We start from the raw sequence: 23,148 nt of genomic DNA on the forward strand, positions 1-23,148 counted from the left end.
TTTCACAAAAAGAAACCTATGGATACAAGCAGGAGCTAATAATCAAATCAGCCTAATCTTTTGAAGGGCAATAATGATTTTTCACAATCAAAGTACTAGATTGTCTCTACTATAAACACCATTTTCTTATGGAATATCCCTACCACAAACCAAATTAATAAATTACCAACTCAAGTTTGCAACTAATCCATCTAAACATTTAGCTGTTAGATGACTAAATGGAACAATGTATTAATCATTCAAAAATCTGAAAGAAAATGACTTTAGTTTCCAGGCTTTCAACTCAACCGTGTGACTGTAAATAAAGAAAAAAAAAATGTGGAGAATGTTTCATCGTGAGTTTAAAATGTTTCTTAAGCTGGATTCAATGGGTCTTCTGCCTCTTCCCATACTCCAAAAGCCTCTCACAGTGACAGACCTCCCTAAACTGGGGGGTTTTCCACAACTTAACAAGGTGACAAGAAGTTTACAGAAAGGAAACAGTCTGATTTTACAACTCTGTTGCACTCAATTTACGGCCACCCAAATCGGTATAATTGTCCTCTTGCTGAGGTTTTGTAAAAATTCTATTTATAATAAAGGAACCTGGCCATTTAGTAAACCAGATAAAGAAATTTCACAGGAAAATTCTGCCATTCTGTCCCTGCTGGCTGAGGTTCCAGGTTTCCCTACTATGGTCCTTTCGTTTGTTAGCCCTGGAATGGACATTTATTACATCAGTAAAATGAGACAGCCTGCCAGAAGGACTTGGAGAGCCAGAGGTGGAAGGACTTAACCTCAGTACTCTGACCCAGGGTATGAGGCTCTGAAACAATCTTCCCATGCAAGAAATGTCAGCAGCCTGAATTCTAGCAATCAGCAAATTGTAGCTATCATAGCTAATCCTTTTTGCTGCAGGAAACAGAACCAAATAAAAGTCGTATAAAATAAAACATGACAATGGAAGAGAAACGGTTGTACTTTTTTCATTGTGGTGAGGTTATTTGCATTCACATCGGAAGAATTAAAATTTTTTTATCTCAAGCACCATATGGAAATGCTCGTTTTATTCCATAAGTTAAAAATAAAATAAATAAATGGGGAGGGGGTGGAATCGCAAGCACCACAGAGGCTTTGGTTTTGCTGAGCTGGGTCCATTTTTTTTTTTTTAGCAAATTCCTGCGCCTAGCACACAGGCAACAAAAAGAGACTAGTGAGCTAAAAAACCTGGATATCAAGGACGTATGGAGTGGGGGCTGTGCTAGAGCACACGCTTGGGCTAAAAGGAACTGGATATTATGAAATGAAACTGTTCTAACATGTGCATTTTAGACATCCAGGGAGATTCCATGTCTTCTAAATGTTACTATCTTAACACTGTGATCATTACACTGCCATGGGAAGTTCTACCGATAACCTCTCCAAAATATCACACTGAAACGTTTTTAAGAAAAAAAAGTGTATGCTCTCACACCGGCATGGCACCAGCAATAATTAATGAATCCAATCCTAAATTCCATATTTCGCTTTTTTTTTATTAGCTTCTTTTGGGCAGGCAGTACACTTGGGAATCATATTGCACCGGGCATAAAAAGTAAGACTTCTACCATGGGGACATTTTGTGTTCAAAATCCAATATAAATATTTCTAGTCCGACATTTCCATGGCTACAGATATTTATTTGGTTGCTTGATTTATATGCATAGAAAGAAATGTTGTCCTAGCTAGAAAAAGCAGGACTTAACAAGGACTTTAAACCGTTTGGAGCAGGGCTTCTTTTCATATCCCAACACTGTTTATTGGCCTGGAAACTAGGGAGGGCCTCATCAAAGGCATCAGAAGGACCCTGCTAATGCTTCCATTTCCAGTGTTTTTAGCCTTGTAGTTGCATTAGGAACCATTTAAACAGTAATGATTTTAGCACTGTAATAGAAAAAGTTCTGTTAACAGGTAGATTATAGACCATAATGATTTTCAGAATTCTTTTTATAAAAAAGGTATCTTGAGAATCTGAACAGGCACATGCATACTCGGTGTGAATGGGACAAAAGGGGAGGAGGGGAGAGAAGTTCTGATAAGCACAAATTTCTTTTCCAGTCCTCACATCTTTTAAATAAATACAGATTTTTGTAAGCCCGCCAGGGTGATTTTTTTAACCTGTCACCTGTGAGCCAGGTCCACCAGTTTCTCCTGCTCAGTCATCTGTCTTGCGGGCCAAGCGACAGAAAGTCCAGTTGTGCTCCACAGTGTTCTCATTGGCCCGCTCACTCATGTGATGCACCCGCGTGTTGCGGATCGTGAAGCCTTGCTTCGTGATGTACTCCATGAGATGGACACGCAGAGAGACCTCCTGGTGGTAATCGCAGGGGCCGAAGGTGAAGGACACTTGGCAGTCTCTGGTGTCCATCATGTGCTTGTTCCATTTGGTGAAGTAGTTGGAGATGCCCTCCAGCAGAGGGTGGACCTTGGTGGTGATGGTCAGCTGGGTGATGATGACCGCCACAGGGTTGGAATACTTGGAGAGCTTACGGGTGCTGGACAGCTCGACGACTTCTTCAAAAGTATCCATGGGATACAGGGGCTTCGGGTCGTTGAGACACTGAATCAGGGGCTCGATCTGGTAGAAGTCGGCTTCTTTCCGAAGCAGATCAAACTCCTTAAAGTCCAGAGGCAGAGTCAGTTCTGAAGTCCTTAAGAAGTTGAGGACGTATCGGAAAAGGGGTCCGTCCCGGTCAATGAAGTAGTTGCCCTGAGAGTCTCTGGCAGTGGGGAAGTCCCCTCCAAACATGGCTCCCAGCATGGAGTCGGGGTACCTCGTCAGCGTGGTGAGGGAGGTTGTGTACAAGTGGCCCCCGACATTTAGTGTGACTGGATCAGTCATCTGAAAACACAACAGACAGCGTGACTCAGGTGCAGAGGGGGATCCGGCTTGTACTGTCAGACACCAGCAGCACACAGGAAATTAGGCTTACCCCTTTCAATGACAAATCATGGCCATAAGGGACCAAATGCAAGGGGTATGATATTACCGCTAAAGCTAAGGGCCTCCTTCAACAGAATAAAAAAGAAATCGCCCAGATTGAAAGGTATGTTTTCCAAAGCCTAACTCTGAAAATAAGGAATTATGTACTATATTGCTTCCAGATATGTACAATTTTTGCCAAAACCAAAGGGAATAGTTTTCCATGGAGTATGCTACCAAAAAGGATTAATGTAGTTTAAAATACAGTATATTTGAAATTCAATCTTATATAAATGTCTATTTTTATTGAAAGCAGCCAAAAATGAAATAATAAAATAACTAACATTTACACAGCATTTACTGTACACCAGGCATTGTGCTAACAAGTTTACAAATATTATCTCATTTGGTCCTCACAAAAACCTTGAGAGGTAGGTGCTATTATTATCCCCATTTTACAGTTGAGGAAACTGAGGCAAACAGATGTTAAGGGTCTTGCCCAAGGTCATACTGACAGTGTCTGAGACTAAATCTGAACTCAGATCTTCCTGACTGCAGTCCCACTGCTCTGCTCACTGCACCACCAGCTGCCTCAGGGATGCCAAAATTAGAAAGATAAATATTGCAATCTAGAAAGACAGATATTTGCTACAATTATAGTCTCACTTAAAAAAAATCCTATCCAAACTAGAGTCGGTAAGAATCAAAAAGCTTCAGCCTCTTGAAAGTTAGACACTCTAAAAACAAAAACTCTGCATTTAAAACGATGTGCCTCTATGACCACATACAACGCCAGGGCAGACGGCTCAGGGGGCAGCATCTGCCCTACAGGCTGCTCGATGGGCCACCCTATTTCTGTGTCTCCAAGTACATGGCATGACCCAAGCTCTACTGCAGTCTTTACTGAGTGATAGAAAAGCCTGAGAAACTCTGACTGCCACGTTATTAACCTCTATGGCAGAGGAACTGAAAAGGAACTACTCTAAATCAACGAAATCATGTTACTGAACAAAAAGAAAAGTGAGTCCCCCCCAAAAAAAACCTAAAAATTGTGCTAAGACCAAAATATAGGCAAATTTACTAGCATGTTTTCTATGCAACAAATGATCTGTATTAATAAGTAAGCCAAATGCTGTTGCCTCATCCCTACATCCTAACCACAGAACCCTGATATATGCAGGAAGACAATGCTATTTTTGAGGTTCCATATCCTGACAGTTTGCTGATATTTGTAATGTGAATCCATCATCTTGTCTTTAATTTTGAGAAGAAGCATCTTCTCCAAACTATCATGAACCTTCAGTCTTACTATCCCATACCAATAAGAGATCAGGATTTAATGAGAAAATGACTTCCTAACCAAAGGTAGAAAAAACACAAAAAATAATCTTACATTTGCTGTGGTTCTTTTTGGGGAAAAGGCTTACATTAACGGTGGTGGCACTGATTCACTAAATTCCATAACTGCAAAATTAATGGATAAATGTTCTCCGTAAGCATCACTTCAAGGCAATTAGAGCTCAATGAAGAAAACAAAATTTTAAGAGCAAAACTTTAAATTTCATAATCTGATTTCATTGGCCACTATTAAACTTTAGCATTTAAAAGAGACACTTATTTGTATTGGAAGTGAATACATAACAAAACTACTAAATGTATTACACCACCTCAAACATAACAGAACGTAACAAATGTCATGGTCAAGATTATTCTGATTTACAGGTTACATCTATCAATTTATAACTTATTTGTTTTTAAAATTCATATTAAAGGGCCCGCGTGGGCAGTTAAGAAAAATAAAAGTCATTCTGCTCCACACTGCAGCCTACACAGAGCCTCGGGACATTGCACTCACCATATAGGCCCAGTCTCCATTATCCATCTGCTCCGATGCTTGGTCTCTGCACTTCCAAGTTTCACTGAGGGCTCAGTAACAATATCACCTAGCCCAGAGGAGAAAAGAGAATGTTAAGGACTTACAGAAAAACAATAGTCATACCCTTCTAACAGAAGCCTAAACATCACACACCACGCATGGTTTGTATTTATCTCCCAACCTGCCACCAAACAAAGGTTCATACTGTATAGTATTTTCAAAGACCTTCCAACATCCTCTCTCCTTACCTCAAGGACCACAGTCTCTGGGGACAACAAATAATTAATTCTTAGACTGTCCTATGCATTCCATTTTGACTAAATAATAAGTGATTGATCTGCATGGCTGACATGCTCACAAAGAAAAAGAATTATTTCAGTTAGGAAAGGAGGAAAACCGTAACACGTAAAACCGGGAGTTCTAATGCTGTATGCTCATCAATAAATAGTTGTCTGTCTACCTTCTGTGAAATACAGTTTTCAGAATTTTTACAAAGAAATCATTGTGTGACTTCATCTTGATTCAAATCTGATGACCCTGTATCAGGAAGGTCATTTATGAAAAGGGAAAAATAAAACCCTCCCTCCCCACCAACATAAGGAGTAAAAACAACAAAAATGGTGCAAATTAGTTCTCTCTCCCTTATCAACTTTTCAAGTGATTCTACTTTTAAAACCTATTCACTAAAAAATTTAAGCAAATGTTGGTTTCTAAAATATTTTACTATAAACTTTAATGCTACAGAAAAAAATTTTAAACCAACTCACAACTGTGTAATAGAGACAAAGAGAATCTCAGAACCTTAACCTGAAAATCAGTCCAGCAGCTCTGTACCCATCCGGTACCACATACACATCTGGGTTTACATGGAGCTCACTTCCTTGTATTAGCTATCCTGAAGCCTCTAAGCAAATGGTCCCAGCTCTGGGGATTGCCTCAGTCTACTACTCAGTCACACTTCATTCCTCGATCAACCTATAAAGAAAACTGCCAAGCAGTGTCACATTCCAGCAAATGCAAGGAGAAAGCTAGACTTATTTCCCTTCCGACAGGTAAAGACTTTGCTGTTCTCCCGAGTCCTTCAACAGACCCACTTTAGCGGGATCTGGCCCACAATTCCCAAAACAGGCCCTGGCTACAGGAGATCACAAAGGCTCTTTTTCAAAAGGTCACTCAGGCATGTAGAGAACATTTGCATAGCCCAGCAGGGACTGAAATCAGAGCCTAAAACATCTACTTCCCCACCTTGCAATTTCTTCAAAGCAAACAACCAAGTGAAGTGTGGAGCCGTCAGAAGGGGAGTCATTCTTTGTGGTCGTGCTCGGTCCTCAGCAGCTGGATCCAGAGAGGGCCAGCAAAGGCTCTGCCTAATGGGAAAACTGGAACCAACGGCCAGCTCCGCCACATCTCTGAGGCTAGGTCTCTGCACTTCCAAGGTTCACTGAGGGTTTAGCAATAACATTACCTAACGTCGCCCCCACCTCAAAGGAGAAAGCGTGACGTTAAGGACTTGTGGGGGAAAAAAATCTTCATGCCTTTCTAACGGAACACTAAACATCCCAGTCTCATCATTTCTGTCATCGGTATTTCTACAAACAGTAAGCTGGAGCAAATGGGCCCAAAAAAAAGATAGCCAATTTTTCTTAGATAAACAACAGCAATCACTTCAGTCTCTACAATGAGACAGATTAGTAAAATGAATTAAAGTCATCCAAAAATTATCACTAGGCAACTGGTACCTTTGTGCATTCTCCTACCACCCAAAGGATTCCTTAATGGCCTGAAGTCAGGGTGGGACAGTCCATGGTGGCACCTCACATCTGTGGAGTCCTTGGCAGTTTTGAATAATTTTATCTTATCCCTACCACGGCTTTGTGAGACAGGCAAACATCACTACCCTGATGTTTTCTGTTAAAAAGGAGAGAATGGCAGAAGTCTTAAAGCCTGGTGTAGTCACCCTTACCCTAAAGCCTAGCCGTCTGCCTGGGCTTTGGGCTCAATCACACCCCCACCTTTCGAACCTTTCTCTGCACATCACCTTCTGATGCTTGCTCTAGAAAAACAATACTCAAGAAATACGAGCCTAGGGGGTCCACGTGCGGCCATGGTAACCATACCGTCCAAACAAAAAAGTCAGGCTCTGTTGCTTGACAAAGTATTTCTTGGGTCAATTTCCTAATGGGAACAAGCAAGCACAATGTTTGAAGTCAGGACTCAGAAAATCCTGACAGTGTTGGTCACTCAAACTATAAACTCCTCCCCACCCCAGGCCTTCTTAGCAGGCACATCAGCAGCAGGTCACTGGCAGGGACTGATGGCCACAATTCTTTGTCATAAGTGATGTGAAGAACTACAGCCCATGATTATCAAATCCACAAAGTGAAACAGGAGGAAAAAATAAAGGAGGAACAGAGAGCATAAATATTCTATCTGATATGGAAGATCTGTGTTCTTAGGAACCACTTTTTATTGCTAAATCAAAACAAGATAAACTCTCGGGTGGTTATAAAATAAAACCAGACAGAGTAGCTTCCATCTGCGTCATGGCAAACACCAACATTCAGTTACAGGGTTGCTCTGAAACTCCTAAGTTCATAACTGATGAGGGCACTTAGCTGACAAAAAGCACCTCCAAGTCCCCCCAAACTTCTGCCAAAGAGATGCACAAAACCCAACATGGCAAGGTTAATGTTAGTGCTGGCCCAACTGCTTCTAAGTAAAATATTACAGCAACTTACTAAAGGCATCTGCTTTCCTGGGAACTATATTCATCATGTACCTGGAAATTCGGACCTTTATATTTATTCAAGAGGCCTGGATTAAGACAATTTTCCTTTCTGGCAAGTACTAGAAACACTGCAACAGCATAACCTGCTTCAACTCTACCTTCTGGTCTTTGTGGAGAACAAGATCTCCTTTGGTATTTGGAATCCAGATCTCTTTGACCATTTTATTTCTGAATATGCAAATTATATGCTAATGAAATACAAGATCCCGAGTCTGGGGCTCCAAAGTAATGGGGATGAGGGGAAGAGATTGTTTATTTCCAGGGATTAAAAGCCTGGAAAGGCTTCCTCCACATAAAGCTGGCCCCCAGAGTGAGTTCAGTATGATCCCTAGGGAGCTACACACTCAGCTCATCTACCAGTGTCTGGATACAAAGATCCTAAGCCTCTGAAGTTGAGAGCAAGGAGGGCCCCCGGCCAAAGGGGGCTCACACAGCTCCAGCCACCAGAAGCCTCAGACCACCCTAAGTACTACTAACAATAAGTAAAAGGAATAAGAATGACACCCGATTTGGGAGCAGCTTAGGTCCTGCCCCTTCACAGACATTATCTCATTTGAGTCTCATAATTCTGGGAAGTTGGTACTATTGTTCCCTATTTTATGGATGAAAAAAAAAGACAAAAAAACCTCGATCCGGAAAAGGTTATGTATAAAATGCAATAAATGGCAACTAAACACCAACCATGCCAAATGCTAGGACTACAAAGAAGAAAAAGGCAGTCCCTGACCTCAAGAAACCTCCAATCTAATGGGGGAAGACAGTACAAAAAGGAAGCTGACTAGGGGGGAGGAGTGCCGGGGGTACTGGCAGCATGGGCAGGAGATGCCTGCCATTTTGAGCCCTCTCTGAAGGCAGGCTATAGGAGAAGCCAAGCAGAGGGGCAGAAGCAACGACTGTGAGGATGAGTTTCTTGGTGCTGAGTTTATCCTGGGAAGTGCATGATGAAGGTGATGACAGAGGTGAAAGCCAGCAGTGAAGTACCCAGGACCACACAGCCTCCCAGTGTCCAGAACAAACGTTAAGGCTGGGTGCTCTCGACTCCAAGGCTGGGGCCCTAGCCACTGGCACACACTCTTGGTGAGCTTCCTCCATTCACAGCTGGGGATGGTGGTCTTGTGGCTGTGCTTTATCCTCCTCTACCCTGGGATAAGGCTGCAGCTTGAGTTCAGTCTAACCAGGAGACTCCCACTCCAAATATTTACTGACCTTCCATCTACACAAATCTGCCCATTCCCTGATGCCTGGAGTGATGACTACAGAAGTTTGACCACAACCTCACACACAGACAGGCTTAAGTCATCAGAGGACCCTGGAAAGTGGTCCCTGGAGAACCCATAGAATAACATCACAAAGACAAGGAACATTTAAAGGCTTAAAACTTGGATCAATGTAATCACCAACCATGATTCCAAGGGACCAATGATGGAGCTTGCCGGCTGACCACCTTCTGACAGAGAGGGGTGGACTCAAGACACAGAGGAAAACACAGTTTTGGACAGTGGCAATGTGGCATACTTGGTACAAGGGTTTTGTTTTTCCTTTTGTTTCAGTGGAGAGGCAGGTCTAAACAACTGCTCTTTCTCCCATTTTATAGGTGGCAGCCTCCTGCTTCCTGCTCTCCATAGCCCTATGACTCAGCTGCTGATGTGGAAATCCTTGCCCCAGCTACCACTCCCCATAGTCTCAGTCCTGTCCCCTCCAGGTCTACATCCTCTAATCGGCCCTTTCATGACACCCAGGCCTTTGGGATCCCAACTTTATTGTTTACAAACTGTTCTTCCTCCCACATCCCTTCATCTATCTCTACTTCAATCATCCTGGACTCATGAAACGTGGCTTCCGCCTCCCTGCTTTTGGGGGACTTTCTTTTCTCCTGACTCCTCATGGACTAGGAGAAGAGGAAGGAGAAGTGGCATACATTCTTCCACTGAGGTACAATTCCCCATCCATGTCATCGGGCCCAGGTCCTTGTGACAGTCTTCTACCAACCTTCGGATCTCTCTCCTTTCTTTCACAAGGAGCTCAGGACCTGGCTCACAATATTCCTCTGTATCCCTACCCCTGCCCTTATACGCAAGTCTTCAATATACATACTAATATTCCCCTCAAACACTCTCAGGTCACCAACCTTCTTAACACACATTTTTTCACTCCATCTCAGTCACAAGGGCGATAAAAAATCTTATCACCCATGACTCCACGATCCTGAACTCTAAAACTACTCTTGGAGCATAAAATCCTACCCATCCATCTTTTCTTCTGCCACATCCCTCCCATACCTCTTGTTCACCCACACTCTGTATGACCTCTGGTCCCTCCACCTTTCCCAGTTCTCCCAATCCATCACTCATCCTCTGTCCTTCCTTTCCTCCTTCCATAATTCTGACCCTATGGTTAACCAGTTCAACTTCGGAATCCCTTGTCTTTTCTTGACAAACCCCAACCCTAGATTTACCCATAGAAGCCATCTTCTCTGCTCCTACTCAACTCCAGTGGAACACGGCAGGATGACATCAAAACAAGTGTGTTGAAAAGATACGTTACAAACATATTTTAGCTAAGTGGACGCAGGCCCTCACTGTGGCATAGTAACTCTTGGATTCTTCCCCAGTTGTCTCTATCATGCTCCCTTCTCTTCCCTCTCAAGTCCCCTATAGTTTAGTATAGTACTATAGGCTATACTTCCCCTCAAGTACCCAAAAAGAAACAGTATATTAAAAATAAGGGCCACCTATCATGAGCTCCCTCTTCTCCACTGCTCTATATCTCAAAACTTCTCTTCCTCAGCCCCCATTCTCTCCTCTTGTGGTCCAGTCTCTGAGTAAAGGATGGTCACTCCTGCCGAAGTCAACTCCTATGCTTGAATTCTTGAGCCCACCCCCTCTCCAGTATCCTCTGCCAGCTAGTCACAAATCATACATTCTGTCTTCACTATTTCTTAAGCCACTGGTTTGTTCCCAGTTCCCTCTTTAAAAAATAATAATAATAACCACCACATTGATTTATAACTTAACCCTATTTACAGACAACATGATAACTTATTTGGAAATTTTCACATCATCAGCAAAGGAAAACAATCAATAGTCCTGATAAAGTGGCAACATACAAATTAGGTCCAAAAATTAATCAGCATTTATATTAGCAATAACAAAAACCAGGATAAAATTGGAAAAAATTTCATTCAAAACATCCAATCTACCTGGGAATCAATATACTAAAATACACACTCAAGATTATATAAATATATCTGCAAAATATTTTTTAAAAGGTGAGAGAATAAATTAAATAAACATTATGGCAGGTTACTTCATAGGTTTAACACTATATCAAACTGCCAAGGTATTATATTATAAAGCTAGACAAAATAGTGGCTTAAAATCCATTTAGAGAAACAAAAGGAAAAGGGGGGGGCAGCCAGGTAGCACAGCAAGTAAGAGCACTGGCCCCAGTGTCAGGATGACCTCGGATCAAATCCGGGCTCAGACACTTAGCACCCACCCAGAAACACCTGGCCGTGTAACCTTGAGCAAGTTACTTAACCCCAATTGCTTAGGGGTGGCCAGGTGGCTCAGCAAGTAACACCAGCTCCAGTGTTGGGATGACCTGGATCAAATCCGGGCTCAGATACTTAGCACCACACCCACAAATAACTGGCCGTGTAACCTTGAGCAAGTTACTTAACCCCAATTGCTTAGGGGTGGCCAGGTGGCTCAGCAAGTAACACCAGCTCCAGTGTTGGGATGACCTGGATCAAATCCGGGCTCAGATACTCAGCACCACACCCACAAATAACTGGCCGTGTAACCTTGAGCAAGTTACTTAACCCCAATTGCTTTAAAAAATAAAATAAAATAAAGAGAAACAAGGTCTAGAATTTCAAGGAAAATCATAAAAAAAGAATGATCTCAAATTGTATGATAAAGCAGTAATTATCAAAACTACTTGGTAATGATTTAGAAATAGAAAAGTTAGAATCAAAACAATCAAACTCTGTAGTACACTGTGCAAATAACCCTATGAACATAGACATAACCATAAACTTATGGCAAATACTCTCCATTCAACAAAAGCTGCTGGGAAAATGAGAAAGCAATTTGGCAATAAATAAATAAGTTTAGGCAAGTACCTTAACAAGATAACACACTAAGTTCCAAACGGATATTCAACCTAAATAGAAAAGGTCACATCATTTTAAAAACAATGGAAGAAACCCAAAGGCAGTGCCTTTTACAAGTATAGTTGAAGAAGAGTGTGTTAACTCAGACCTGGAATAGAAATAACCACAAACAATAAATAGATTATTTCCATTACATAAACTGAAAAGCTTTTGCACAAGAATCTATGATACGAAAGTAAATTGCCAATTGTTAAAAATATTTACATCCAGTATCTCTGAAAAAGAAATGGCACCAAGGTGACAAAAAAGTGAAATGACAACTGTTAGTGGTAACATATGAAATCAGGCATACTGTTGCACTGTAGGTAAAATTGTATATTGGTCTAGCTACTCTGGAAAGTAACTTGGAATGACCCAGCTTATAACTCCACTAGGCCTAGATCACAGAGAAATCAAAGATAGAAGAAAAGGATCGGGTGGCAAAGGACTGGAAACTAAAGGGGTGCCCATCAAGAGGGGAATGACTGAACAAATTGTGGTCTATAAACATAACGGAATGCTGTTATACTATAAGAAGTAACAAAGGGAAAACTGAGAAGGCTTATATAAACTGATGCAGAATGAAGTGAGCAAAACCAGAACAAGTTATACAATAACAACATCATCGTAAAGACCAACTTGAAAAGACTTAAGATCTCTGTTCAAAGCAATGACCAACCATGATTCCAAAGGATCAGTGATGAAGAAAGCTACCCAACTGATGGAGAGTAAGGGACTCAAGATAAGGAACGCAACACGTTATTATTAAACATGGTCAATACAGAAACTTTTGTGTGACCTCAAATTTTTGTTTCAAGGGTTTTGTTCTTTATTTTTTTTCTTTATTATTGAGGTGGAAGGGGTGGTAGAGAAAACGAGAAAAAATTTTCTAACTGAAAAATATTCAATTTAATTTTTAAAAAAGTTTAAACTAAGAGTATTGGACTAATGGGCAGAATGTTATATACAATGTCTGACAAAGTTTTTGTAGCAGATGTTTTGCTTATGTGTTTTTCTTTGTTACAAGGGGGTAGGGAATGACTGATATAAAAACAAAAGACAGACATTTTTATATAAACTATAAATATATTTCTTTATTTTTATTTATATATTTCTCTTTTATATAAAGAAACTAGGACCTGGACCTGTGATTTTAGTGATGTAAAGAGCTCCCAGATGGGCACTTTCTCTGTGATGTATAAAGTTAGAGTTGCCTAGAGCACTGAGAGGTGAGTGATTTGCCCATGGTCACTGGACTAGTAAGTGTCAGATGCAGAATTTGAACCCAGGTCTCCCAGACTCCCAGTCCTCTATGCACCATGACATACTGCCTTACAACTAACAGTCTAATAAATATTAGGGGAGTTGAACTGAAGATACTTAATAGGAAACTGGCCTCTTTAACAGTCATTTCCTCATTAACAATTTCAGGATATCCTTAAGGATATCAGTTTCCTCATCAAGCAATTATTTAAATGGCTCTTGAATTCACAAAAGATTTACAGACTATACATTATGCATGTTGATAGAAGACAATACTATAGTTATAATACTCAGATAATCCCAAAACTTGATTTGAGTCACTCTCTACCCCATTCACCCAATTCAAATTATTCTACGTAGCTTCTTTAAAAAAAAAACTTTTTTTGAAGCAGTTCTGCCTTGCACCAGATAGAAATACAAAGAAATAAAAAGAGAAGGCGCTTCCTAAGGGAAATAACACCAGAACTTCCAGAGGGATGACCCTGAAAAGAAGTCCAAGCTCCCCTAAGACACTGCACAAAGAGAAAAGAGACACTCAGAGATAGAGACTAGGAAGGCAAAAAAGAGTTCTTTCCAAATGGAGATGCCAAGGATTTACTGAGTTATTATTAATACTATCAGCCCAGAAGGAAGGTGGGACCTTCCAGGAGAGACAGTCCCTGGACTCTAATTACCCTAAATACAAGGGAGGTCTTCCCAAGGTAGAACTCTAGTCTAGAAAGTCAATACACATCCCCAGGGAAGGCAAAGGCCCAGAGGAGAGTGAAGCTGGGCTCCCAAGACTTTTTAATGAGTTCAGATATGAGTCTTTTGCATTATTTACCAAGTTAAAGAAAACCTGTCTAGTATTCAGTACTTTATTAGTCCAAGTACTTGCATAGGAAGCCCTTTTAGACTAGAGCCAAACTATGATGTTATCAGGGTAGAAGCACAAGCCAAAGATTATGTTACCAGAGGAGACCCTTTGTAGGGACAAATAAAATGCCACAGAGAGTAATAATTATTGATAGGCCTTTCAAATTCAAACTAAGGTTGTGAGAGACCATCATTTTTTATCATAGACAACAGATTATGGATCAACTGGAAAATCAGTCTCTCTGTTTATATAGTTAGCTAACTGATTAATTCTGGGAAGATAGGAAAATTAACTGTGTCAAGTCAACAAGCATTTATTAAGTGTTTACTGTATACCAAGCACTGGGCTAAGTGTTAGGGATACAAAGAGTCAAAAAGAAAGTCCCTCCTCTCAGGGAGCTCACATTCAAATGGGGAAGACAACATGCAAAGGATGACATATAAACAAGATACAAGATAAATGGGAGATAATCAATAGGGAACTAAGAACTAATTAACTGGAGTAAGGGGAAATTGGGAAAAGATTTTTAGAGAAAGTGAAATTTTAGCTGGGGTTTGAAAAGGAAGGCAAGAGGCAGAGGTGAGAGAGAACTACAGGAATGGGGGACAGTCACATGAAAAGCATGGATAAACGAAATGCGCAGTCAGGCGCCACAGAGCAGAGAGTGCCTGGGCTTGAATCTGGCCTCAGACACTTACTTAGCTAGGTGACCTTGGGCAAGTCATTTAACTGTTAGCCTCAGTTTCCTCATCTGTTAAACTAGTTGAAGAAGGAAATGGCAAACTTCTCCAGTATCTTTACCAAGAAAATCCCAGTTGGGGTCACAGAGAGTTGGACACAACTGAAATGACTGAACATCAACAGTTATAATACAAAAGAATCTGGTTTCCTCCACAGTTTGATCTCCTTCTACCAAACCACTGACAATGGTCTTTAAAAATGGAGCTTTTAACAATCAACCAGAGCTGTTAACAATGAGCAAATCATTGATTTTAGTTCCATCTTTTCTCTCTACTTGGTCTCTAGGAGAGGGCCTAAGGCAGAATAAAATGACCACAGGACAGAGAGTAGTCTCCTGAAATGAGAATTACATGGGCCTGTTTTACCAAGATAATGACAAAAAAATCTAATTGTTCAGAGAAATTGCTTATAATGGGGAATAAAACTTCATGATAAAAAAGCACATAAAGTTTCCATTAAAATAATCTTTCCTAATAAAGAAATCTCTCAAAAAAAAAAAAACTATGAATGCTCCAAAAGTCAGAAGTGGCCTTGTGCTGACACACATAGACAGAATGACTGCTCCCTTCCTATTGAATCAGTACACCTGAAAAGATCTTTGTTCTAAAGTCATACTGAGAATTCAATTCTGAGACCTGTAGAAAGAACCAGTTAATCCATCCTGAAGAAATACTGAAAAAACTTCCACTTCTAGGCTTCAAAGTTTAATTAAGACTAAGGCATTAATTCTGAGAAGGTAACTTCACTAGGCAATTAATTCAGAGACAGCTCAGTTAAGAATTTATGGGAGTTTTATAAGCAAACTGTTAAAAAAAAAATCCATGATGTGTCTGGTGTGCTCGCAACTACACAAGTCAACACACTGATAGCATTTAAACAACTCAAGAACCAGCCTAAAAGCAAATCTCCTTACTGCTGCAGAAACCTTATTCCAGGTCCTATGATTCTGAAGAGCTGATTTAACTTTTTTTTTTCCCCTGGTTAACTGTCTCTGCCATGACCTCAGACCAAAAAATTCCCTGGGGCCAAAGCCCTGTTACTTTATAACAATCCATAAATTTCTATAGACATCTCAGAACTTGAATAAATAAATAATAAAGACCAATAACTACTGCCTTCATAGAATGTCCTGACACTTAAAATGGCATTCTACTAAAGTCCCTGCTTCTGGCATTTAGAAACACAAGGCAAGAATAAATTTCCAACATCTGCACATACCTTCAAAATTACCTTTGTACTCAGTTTCTCTGTTACGGAACCACGTGGGAGTTTAAAAGTAGAATACTTTTTATAGCAACTAGTTCAGAGAAATCTAAAGAGTCCTTCAGGTTAACATATTTGCTAGCACAAGCAGCCACTGCATCTTGGGGGGGGGGGGGTGGAGGTATGATTTTATATTTATAACAATAGGAATTGGCTTGTGATTTCATTGGTATAAGGAACTCCCAGGTATGGAAACTCCTTCCCCTGACACAGTTCAGCACCTCCTCTGTGTCCTCATGTCAGAGAGCTATTGGGCACAAGGCTAGGTGAAGGCACAACCATGTGTCAGAGCCAGCCCTTGAGCCCAGGTCCTCCTGGCTCTGAGACCTGCTACCATACACTCCCTCATCACTGTGCTGCCCCACAGATATTCATACCGTGCTTGAAAGCTTGCAAGCACGATCATGATCTCAAGATCTTCGATGTGACCCGAAGTCACACACTAGGACTGCTGGACGCAGGTCTGGAGCCCTTGCAATCTCTCCCGGCTCCAAGCCGCAGGGGCTCACCAGTCACCACTGCAAAGTCACATTATTCTTAAAATCATTTTTCTTCAGCTCTTCATCACCACAGGGCAGTCTAGCAAAACAGGCATTTGTAAGAGGAATCAAGTTCGAGCGTCACTAACTCAATGGGTGTGAGGAAATTAATTCTATCTAACCAGCACTGGGCCACTTCCATTTCTCCTACAATAAAATGGAAATACAACCTTTCCTCCCTGCTGCACATGGATAACTGGGGGAATACGTTTTGTAAACAGGACTATTTCCTTCCTTTTCAGTTCTGAAGAGTATATGAAAATGATGATTAAATGGTTTGGGGGAGGAAGGGTGAGTGAGAAGTTTGTTTCTGTTTTTAAATACCATATTATCTTTATCAAGTTTCCATGTAGTACATAACTTCACTACATGAAATTTCTGTAAAAGGCTGAAGGCCTGAGTCAACATAGGGACCACAGCTATCTTGGTAACAGAACAGGGACAAGGAGCCACACAGTTGCCCTGTTTTCTCCAGCTAGGCTATCCTAAGGGGCTGCAAAAGCCTTGAAACCACAAGGCTCCCAGAAGGACCTCCAGATGGCAGCCTTATCAAAATTGGGGGGCCCCCACTAGCCCGGAAGTATGTACAGTTCAAGAGGATTGCTACAGCAAAAGTGGTTCCACAAAAGAAGACTTATGCTAAGTAAACCCTAAGTGAGAAAATTCCAGATAAAGGAAAGTGATGATTGTCTTGTCACCAGATTTCTTTAAATTGCAAGTTTTCCTCATACAATTAAAACGTGATTATATTTACACACGTCACAGAAGCAGTCCCTAGTATATACAGTAGATGCCCAAGACTTGATATTACTGCATTAATATGAAAAGTACCCATGTGAATTATTAGCTAGCCCAAGAACAATTTTCTCAACCACGTTAAAAAGCACAGGCCTTCTCCCTACCCCCAAATAAAAGGCTGCTTTCCTTTAGCTATACATTCATTCATTTAACAACATCCAACCTTTACTTCTTGAGAAGCTACTACGCACTGCAACTTTTTTTTTCTATCGTGGTCATTTGTGATAGAAAATTAATATCTCTGAAAAAGGGAAGGTGGGTAAGGGCAGCCCTGAGGCACTTGATAAATGTTTACTGGCACCATCAAGCTCCCTTGCAATAGGTGGTCCAAAGCTTGCCTAATTAGTGACTATAGCAAATGCTTGACAGAGTTGGGGGTCGGGAAGAGGAGGGGAGAGCATTCTCATCCCCAGCAATTAAACCCAGCTTAGGTTTGCCTATCATGTCACCTAAACCTTAAGAAAAAAAGGAAAAAAAAAAAACCTTAGCTAAAGTGCAATCTTTTAAACTACTGTTTATTACTTCAAAACTTCTATCAATGATCTCACCTAGGTGGGCACTTCCTCTCTCAGCAGAGCTTACCATCCCATTCCCTCCATCAGCACAGATCACAGCCCAGAAGGGCGGGTTTTTCCATCCTGTGAGACTTGGCCCAGCTCACCCAGAGATCCTCTACCCAGGACCTACCATCATGCTGAAGGCCTTTCTTTGGGCCTCTGCATTTGGTGGGCACCAATGCTGCCCTCGGAGCATCCATGTGGGATGCCCTGCTCTTCATCCAAAGTTCTACTCCACTGAAAACATGAATGATCTTGAAAACCACCAGGGCCTATGTGAATGTCAGCTGCCACTGATGCCCACCATGATTATGGTCATGTTAAATAGCCTGGAAATGACCCTGACTGTGCAAAGGCAGCACGGGCAAGGCCGGAGGGGGGGTGGGCTGCACCGAGCTGGGAGTGCTTTTCTCAAGAGAAGGACCAGCCTGGCTCCGCGCAGAAGGCAGCCTTCCCTGGACCCCGCAGCCCGGCTTCTAACACTGCCTTCCCTGGACCCCGCAGCCCGGCTTCTAACACTGCCTTCCGTGGACCCCGCAGCCCGGCTTCTCACACTGCCTTCCCTGGACCCCGCAGCCCGGCTTCTAACACTGCCTTCCCTGGATCCCGCAGCCTGGCTTCTCACACTGACACTAACACTACCACGTTAGGATTCCCATGAGAGGAGGACAGGGTTATCTGGAGCTCTCATCTTTTTCCTCTGCCTCAGTATTTGTTCCTGCTTCACAGACTTCCCACTTTACTGTCTCAATTCTCCATAATCTGGTATCCAGAATTTTTAAATAACACCCACAAAAGTCCTGGATGAAAAGGCTACATCTGCACATCCTGTAAGTCTTTTCAGGATATGATTCCCAAGGAAAAGATCAGTATCAGCCGCGTTAGGAGCCGGCTCACCGGGAGCCCGGGGAAGGACCCGCAGCCAAGGACCCCTCAGCCAGCCCCCTCCCCGCACTGGGGCACCCGCGCAGGGACCCCCGCGGGGGAGTGGGAAGGGGTCTGGGAGGGGAGAGCAGGAGCTGTGGCCCCGGGGCGCCCAGCAGCGGGGCGCCCGAGCTCCCCGAGCCGCCCGCTCCCAGCCCAGGCCGAAACGCGGAGGACGCACGCGTGCACCCCGCATCTCACCCTCCGACCCGACCCCGGGCCGGCCCGCGCTCCGCAAGCCCCTGCTTCGGGGGCTCGCCCCACGAGTCCCCTCCCCCATAAGGGGGTCTCCTTCCCCTATGGGGGAGTCTCCTGCCCCCCGCCCCTCTACAAGCCCCTGCCCCCATAAAGGGGTCTCCTGGGGGGTCTCCTGGCCCCCGCCCCTCTACAAGCCCCTGCTGCGGGGGCTCGCCCCCATGGGGGTCTCCTGCCCCTGCTCCTCTACAAGCCCCCCTCCTTTGGGGACCTCTCCCGCCAGGGGAGAATCTCCCCTTCGCCCCTCCACAGGCCCCTCACCTTCGGGAAGCTCTCCCCCACAGGGGGTCTCCCGCCCCCCGCCCTGCTCCTGCGGGGGTTCTCCCCCCTCTCAGGGTCCCCCTGCACGTCGCTCGGGGGAGGGGCCTCTCCCTCGAGCCCAGGCCCCCTCCAACTTTCCGGGGGGGGGGGGGCCCGGGGGTCTCCGGCCCCCCCCCCCGCTCGCCCGGGGCACCCCCTCCTCGGCGGGGGGCGGGTCCCCAGCCCCCGCCTCACTCACCGCCGCAGTCGGGGCCGGGCCGGGGCGGGAGGCGGGCCGGGCCGGGCTGGGCCGGGGACACAGCGCCGCCGCTCCCGCCGCCGCCGCTCCCGCCGCTCCCGCTGCTCCCGCCGCCGCCGCCGCCTCCTCCAGCCTCGCAAGCCGCCGCCGAGCGAGCGCGGGCGCTGGGCGCGGGGGCGCGGGCGCGGGCGCGGACTGGCGCGCTTCCGCGGCCACAGCGGAGGGGGCGAGGGCCCGGCCGCAGGAGCGCGGGAGCGCGCGGGCGAGAAACAGCGGGAGGGCGGGGAGGAGAGGCGGCCGCCTGCGCTCGGGCGCCCCCTGGCGGGCCCCGGCGGCGCTGCAGCCCGCCCCGCCCCCTCCGATCCTCCCGTAAACCCAGACCCGGAGCCCAGAGCCGGCCTGGAAGGAGCTTGGGGGCGGGGCCTGGAACCCGGGGTGTGTGCTATGTGTGTGTGTTCGTGTGTACACGTGTGTGTGCACGGGTGTGTGCGTTCACGGGTGTGTGCACGGGTGTGTGTGAGCATTGGTGTGTGTATGTGTGTGCACGGGTGTGTGCACGCGTGTATGCACAGGGGTGTGCACGGGTGTGTGTACGCGTGTATGCAGGGGGGATGTGCACGGGTGTGTGTGTGCGTGGGTGTGTGTAAGAGTGTGTGTGTGTGTGTGCGTGTGCCATATGCATCCGCCACCTCCGCATGCTGCAGTCCCCCTGCGCCCCCTGCCCTGCCCCGCGCCGCCCCCCCCCCCCCCCCCCCGCTTCGTGCAGGGAGGAAGGGGGGACCAGAGGCTCCTCGTGGCCGGCGTTTCGGACCCTTTTTCTTCCCGAGCCGGAGACGAACCTGGGCCTTGCTGCCCAGTAGTCAGGACAGGACAGCAGCTTGGTCCAGCGCACTGCACTGGAGCCATTCACGGGCAAATACCCACCAAGCACCTACTACGGGCTGGGCTCGGCGGGGGATGAGAAAATGCCTGCTCTCTGGCTTTCGCGGACATCTCCGTGTAGGACCTTGGCCGAGTCACTGCCGCTCTCCAGTGAGCGCTCGGGACTAGGCAGCCTGTAATCTAGGACACTGTAGTCTATGGGGTCGCTGTACCCCCACCCACCGACCACCAGAGGGTGTGCTCCAGCCCCGCATAGAGTGTGAGCACTGCGGGCAGCCTCAGTCCCTGCTTGCTGAGTTGACTCGGGGTTTTACGTTGGAGGTCTAGCCCAAGCCCTGATGTGACAGCTGGGCAAACTGTCATCAAGAGGCCCCAGATCAGCGCGGGGCCTCAAACGCGACCCAGGAAGCCCCTGCCCGACGGAGAAGTCCCGCTGTTCCGGGGGCTCTTCAGCGGCACCTTATCACGGCATTTCAGCTGCATTAAAAAGCAGAGGATGTAGAATGCTGGACTTGGCGTCCGGAAGACCTGAGATCAAATCCTGCCTCGAACAATAGCTAGCTTTGTGATCCTGGGCAGTTCACTTACCCTCCCCTGTGACTCAGTTTCCTCACCTGTAAAATGGGGATAATAACAGCGCCTACCTCACAGGGTAGTGGTGAGAGTCATATGAGAATAACGCCTGTAAAGTGCTTCCGGAAGCTGGCGGTGCTGAACAAATGTAGTTAGTTCTGGGCAAGGCCAGCTCCAAAGCTCTTTTTTTCTCAGGAGATGCCCAGAGTAGCAAACGCTCCCACCTCCTCACATGCAGAAGGCTAGATCTTCTCTAATAAATACCCAGAATAAGGGAGAGAAGCTGCGCCGGGGAGAGCTGTGCACTCTCAGTCAGAAATGGTTAAAATATTCTATAACACTCATTTCAGTTCAACAATCCCATCCCCCCCAGACTTAACCCTCTCAGCTCTGAACCGCCCACCATCATTGGAGTAATGAAATAAAGAGAAATGATTAATTGGATAGAAGTCAGTGTCTGCATGCACCAGACTGCTTCTACCCGGACCCCAGAAAGCTTCACAGCCCACCCTGCCAGCCTCTGCTGTCCTGCCTCCACCCACTTCTCAGCTCGGATAATCTCTTCATTTGTCCTCACTCCCAAAAAGGACCCATCAGTCAACTCCCTTCGCCTCCCGCCATCATCCCTGTGACTTCCCAAAGTCCTCCATGGCCTCTGATCCTCCTGTGGGTGCCTCCCTCCCTACTGGAAGAGCAGCTGAACACAGGGATGTTCTCTGCTCTCTGCACCCTCAACTCTGAGGAAAGGCTTAGAGGGTCCTGGAGAGAGATAGGGCATGGATTTGTGATGTCATTGATGGAGAATACCCAGAGCAGGAGGCTCCCACCACACTGTGAGGTTGAGGCAAGTCTACAAGCTTGTGTGGTATGTGCCAGGCACTGTGCTAAGCCCTGGGGTACAAAGAAAGGGCAGAAGATAGTCCCTGCCCTCCAGGAGCTCATAAGTCTTAATGCGGGAAACAACATGGAAATAAATGTGTCCAAACTATGTGTATATGTGTATACACACATACATACATACATACAAAAACACATGTGTGTAAGCACACAAATATATAGCTGTTGAGTAAATAACCAGTATAGGGGAGATTCAGGGTTTTGTCCTTTTTCCTATTTCAAAGTCGGGTCTTTCAAAGAGATATCTGACCTTAGCCCAAAATTTACACCCCTAGACCATCTTTTTTAGATGGAGGTGTTGCCCCACCCAAATAGAAACCCTTGCAAAGAAAATCAAATCTGGATGAAATCCAGACCATTATGTTTTAATCAAACAGGTCTGAGTGATCAGTTACCTCCCCCGGCCCTCATTAGAATAGGCCCACCTCTCATTATAATATTCATTAATTGTTAGCCAATCAGAGTTTATTGTTGCCTGTCCGGAATACCCATTCTTCAGAGGGCATATAAGTGTCCAGAAGCCACTATGATAGGTCTTTGGCATTCGAGAGTACCAAAGACCCCTTTTATTAATTATCCACTAGCAATAATTAATAAAATGATTGATTACCCAGAAACTCTTTAGAATTTTTATACATCACAATGTGTATGCATGCACAGAAATACAGACACATTGTATACATGTGTACATAAATACATCCATATGCAAATATACAATTGTGCACATACATGCACGTGTATACATATGTACAAAAGCACATATATGACATTTGCTGCTTGGATTTCAGTGGCGCACTCTGGCTGCCTATGAGCTCTCCTTCATGGGTGACTGACCCAACTGTTGTAAATGTCACCAGTTTCACGCTGATGTCCTTTATGGGGAGCCTTTCTTTCCTGATGATACCATTCAGCTGCCTGCTTGCTGCCATCATAGGTCTTTCTATCACCCTGTGAGTGAACCTTGCCGACATTCCTTCAGAGACTGTCCTTGTTTCTTCTGGCCCTAGAAAACACACTGAGGAGCTAGTGCTGGGGAGAAGAATCAGAGAAAAGAATTTGGTCTCATGGTCAGAAGAAAGAAACTTCTTACTAATTGAAGACAGAAGAATGGGCTTTCCAGGGAGAGAGTAAGTCGTCTCTCCCTGAAGGCCTTCAAGCAAAGACTGAGGGATCACTTGGAAGTTTTGCTGTGGAGGTCATTCTCGTTCAAGTACAAGACTACGTGGCCTCTTAGGTCCTTCCTGACCCTGACACTCTGAGGTCCGTCCACGGGACATCACTTCAAGTACCTGAAGTCAGCAATCCCATCTGCTCTATTTCTGCTCTTCTCTAGACTAAAC

General features: G+C 44.8%; 1 protein-coding gene across 2 annotated transcripts; it reads right to left on the bottom strand.

Annotated features, from left to right (window-relative positions):
• Positions 1-1,493: 1,493 nt before the first annotated feature.
• On the bottom strand, positions 1,494-19,523 carry KCTD6 (potassium channel tetramerization domain containing 6). 2 transcript variants are annotated; one of them, XM_069084241.1, is made up of 3 exons: positions 19,457-19,523; positions 4,797-4,884; positions 1,494-2,860 (listed from the first exon to the last, which is right to left on the bottom strand). In XM_069084241.1, the coding sequence occupies exons 2-3, from the start codon at positions 4,821-4,823 to the stop codon at positions 2,174-2,176; spliced, it is 714 nt and encodes a 237-aa protein (XP_068940342.1). In that variant the 5' UTR covers positions 4,824-4,884; positions 19,457-19,523; the 3' UTR covers positions 1,494-2,173. The 2 variants fall into 2 exon arrangements, with proteins under 2 accessions (XP_068940342.1, XP_068940343.1); XM_069084242.1 differs by lacking the exon at positions 19,457-19,523 and adding an exon at positions 19,219-19,237.
• Positions 19,524-23,148: the final 3,625 nt, after the last annotated feature.

The sequence above is a fragment of the Petaurus breviceps genome, unplaced genomic scaffold (genome assembly GCF_028583685.1).
Source record: "Petaurus breviceps papuanus isolate PSGF00001 unplaced genomic scaffold, PetGlider_PUasm1.0 174, whole genome shotgun sequence".
Classification (NCBI taxonomy): domain Eukaryota; kingdom Metazoa; phylum Chordata; class Mammalia; order Diprotodontia; family Petauridae; genus Petaurus; species Petaurus breviceps.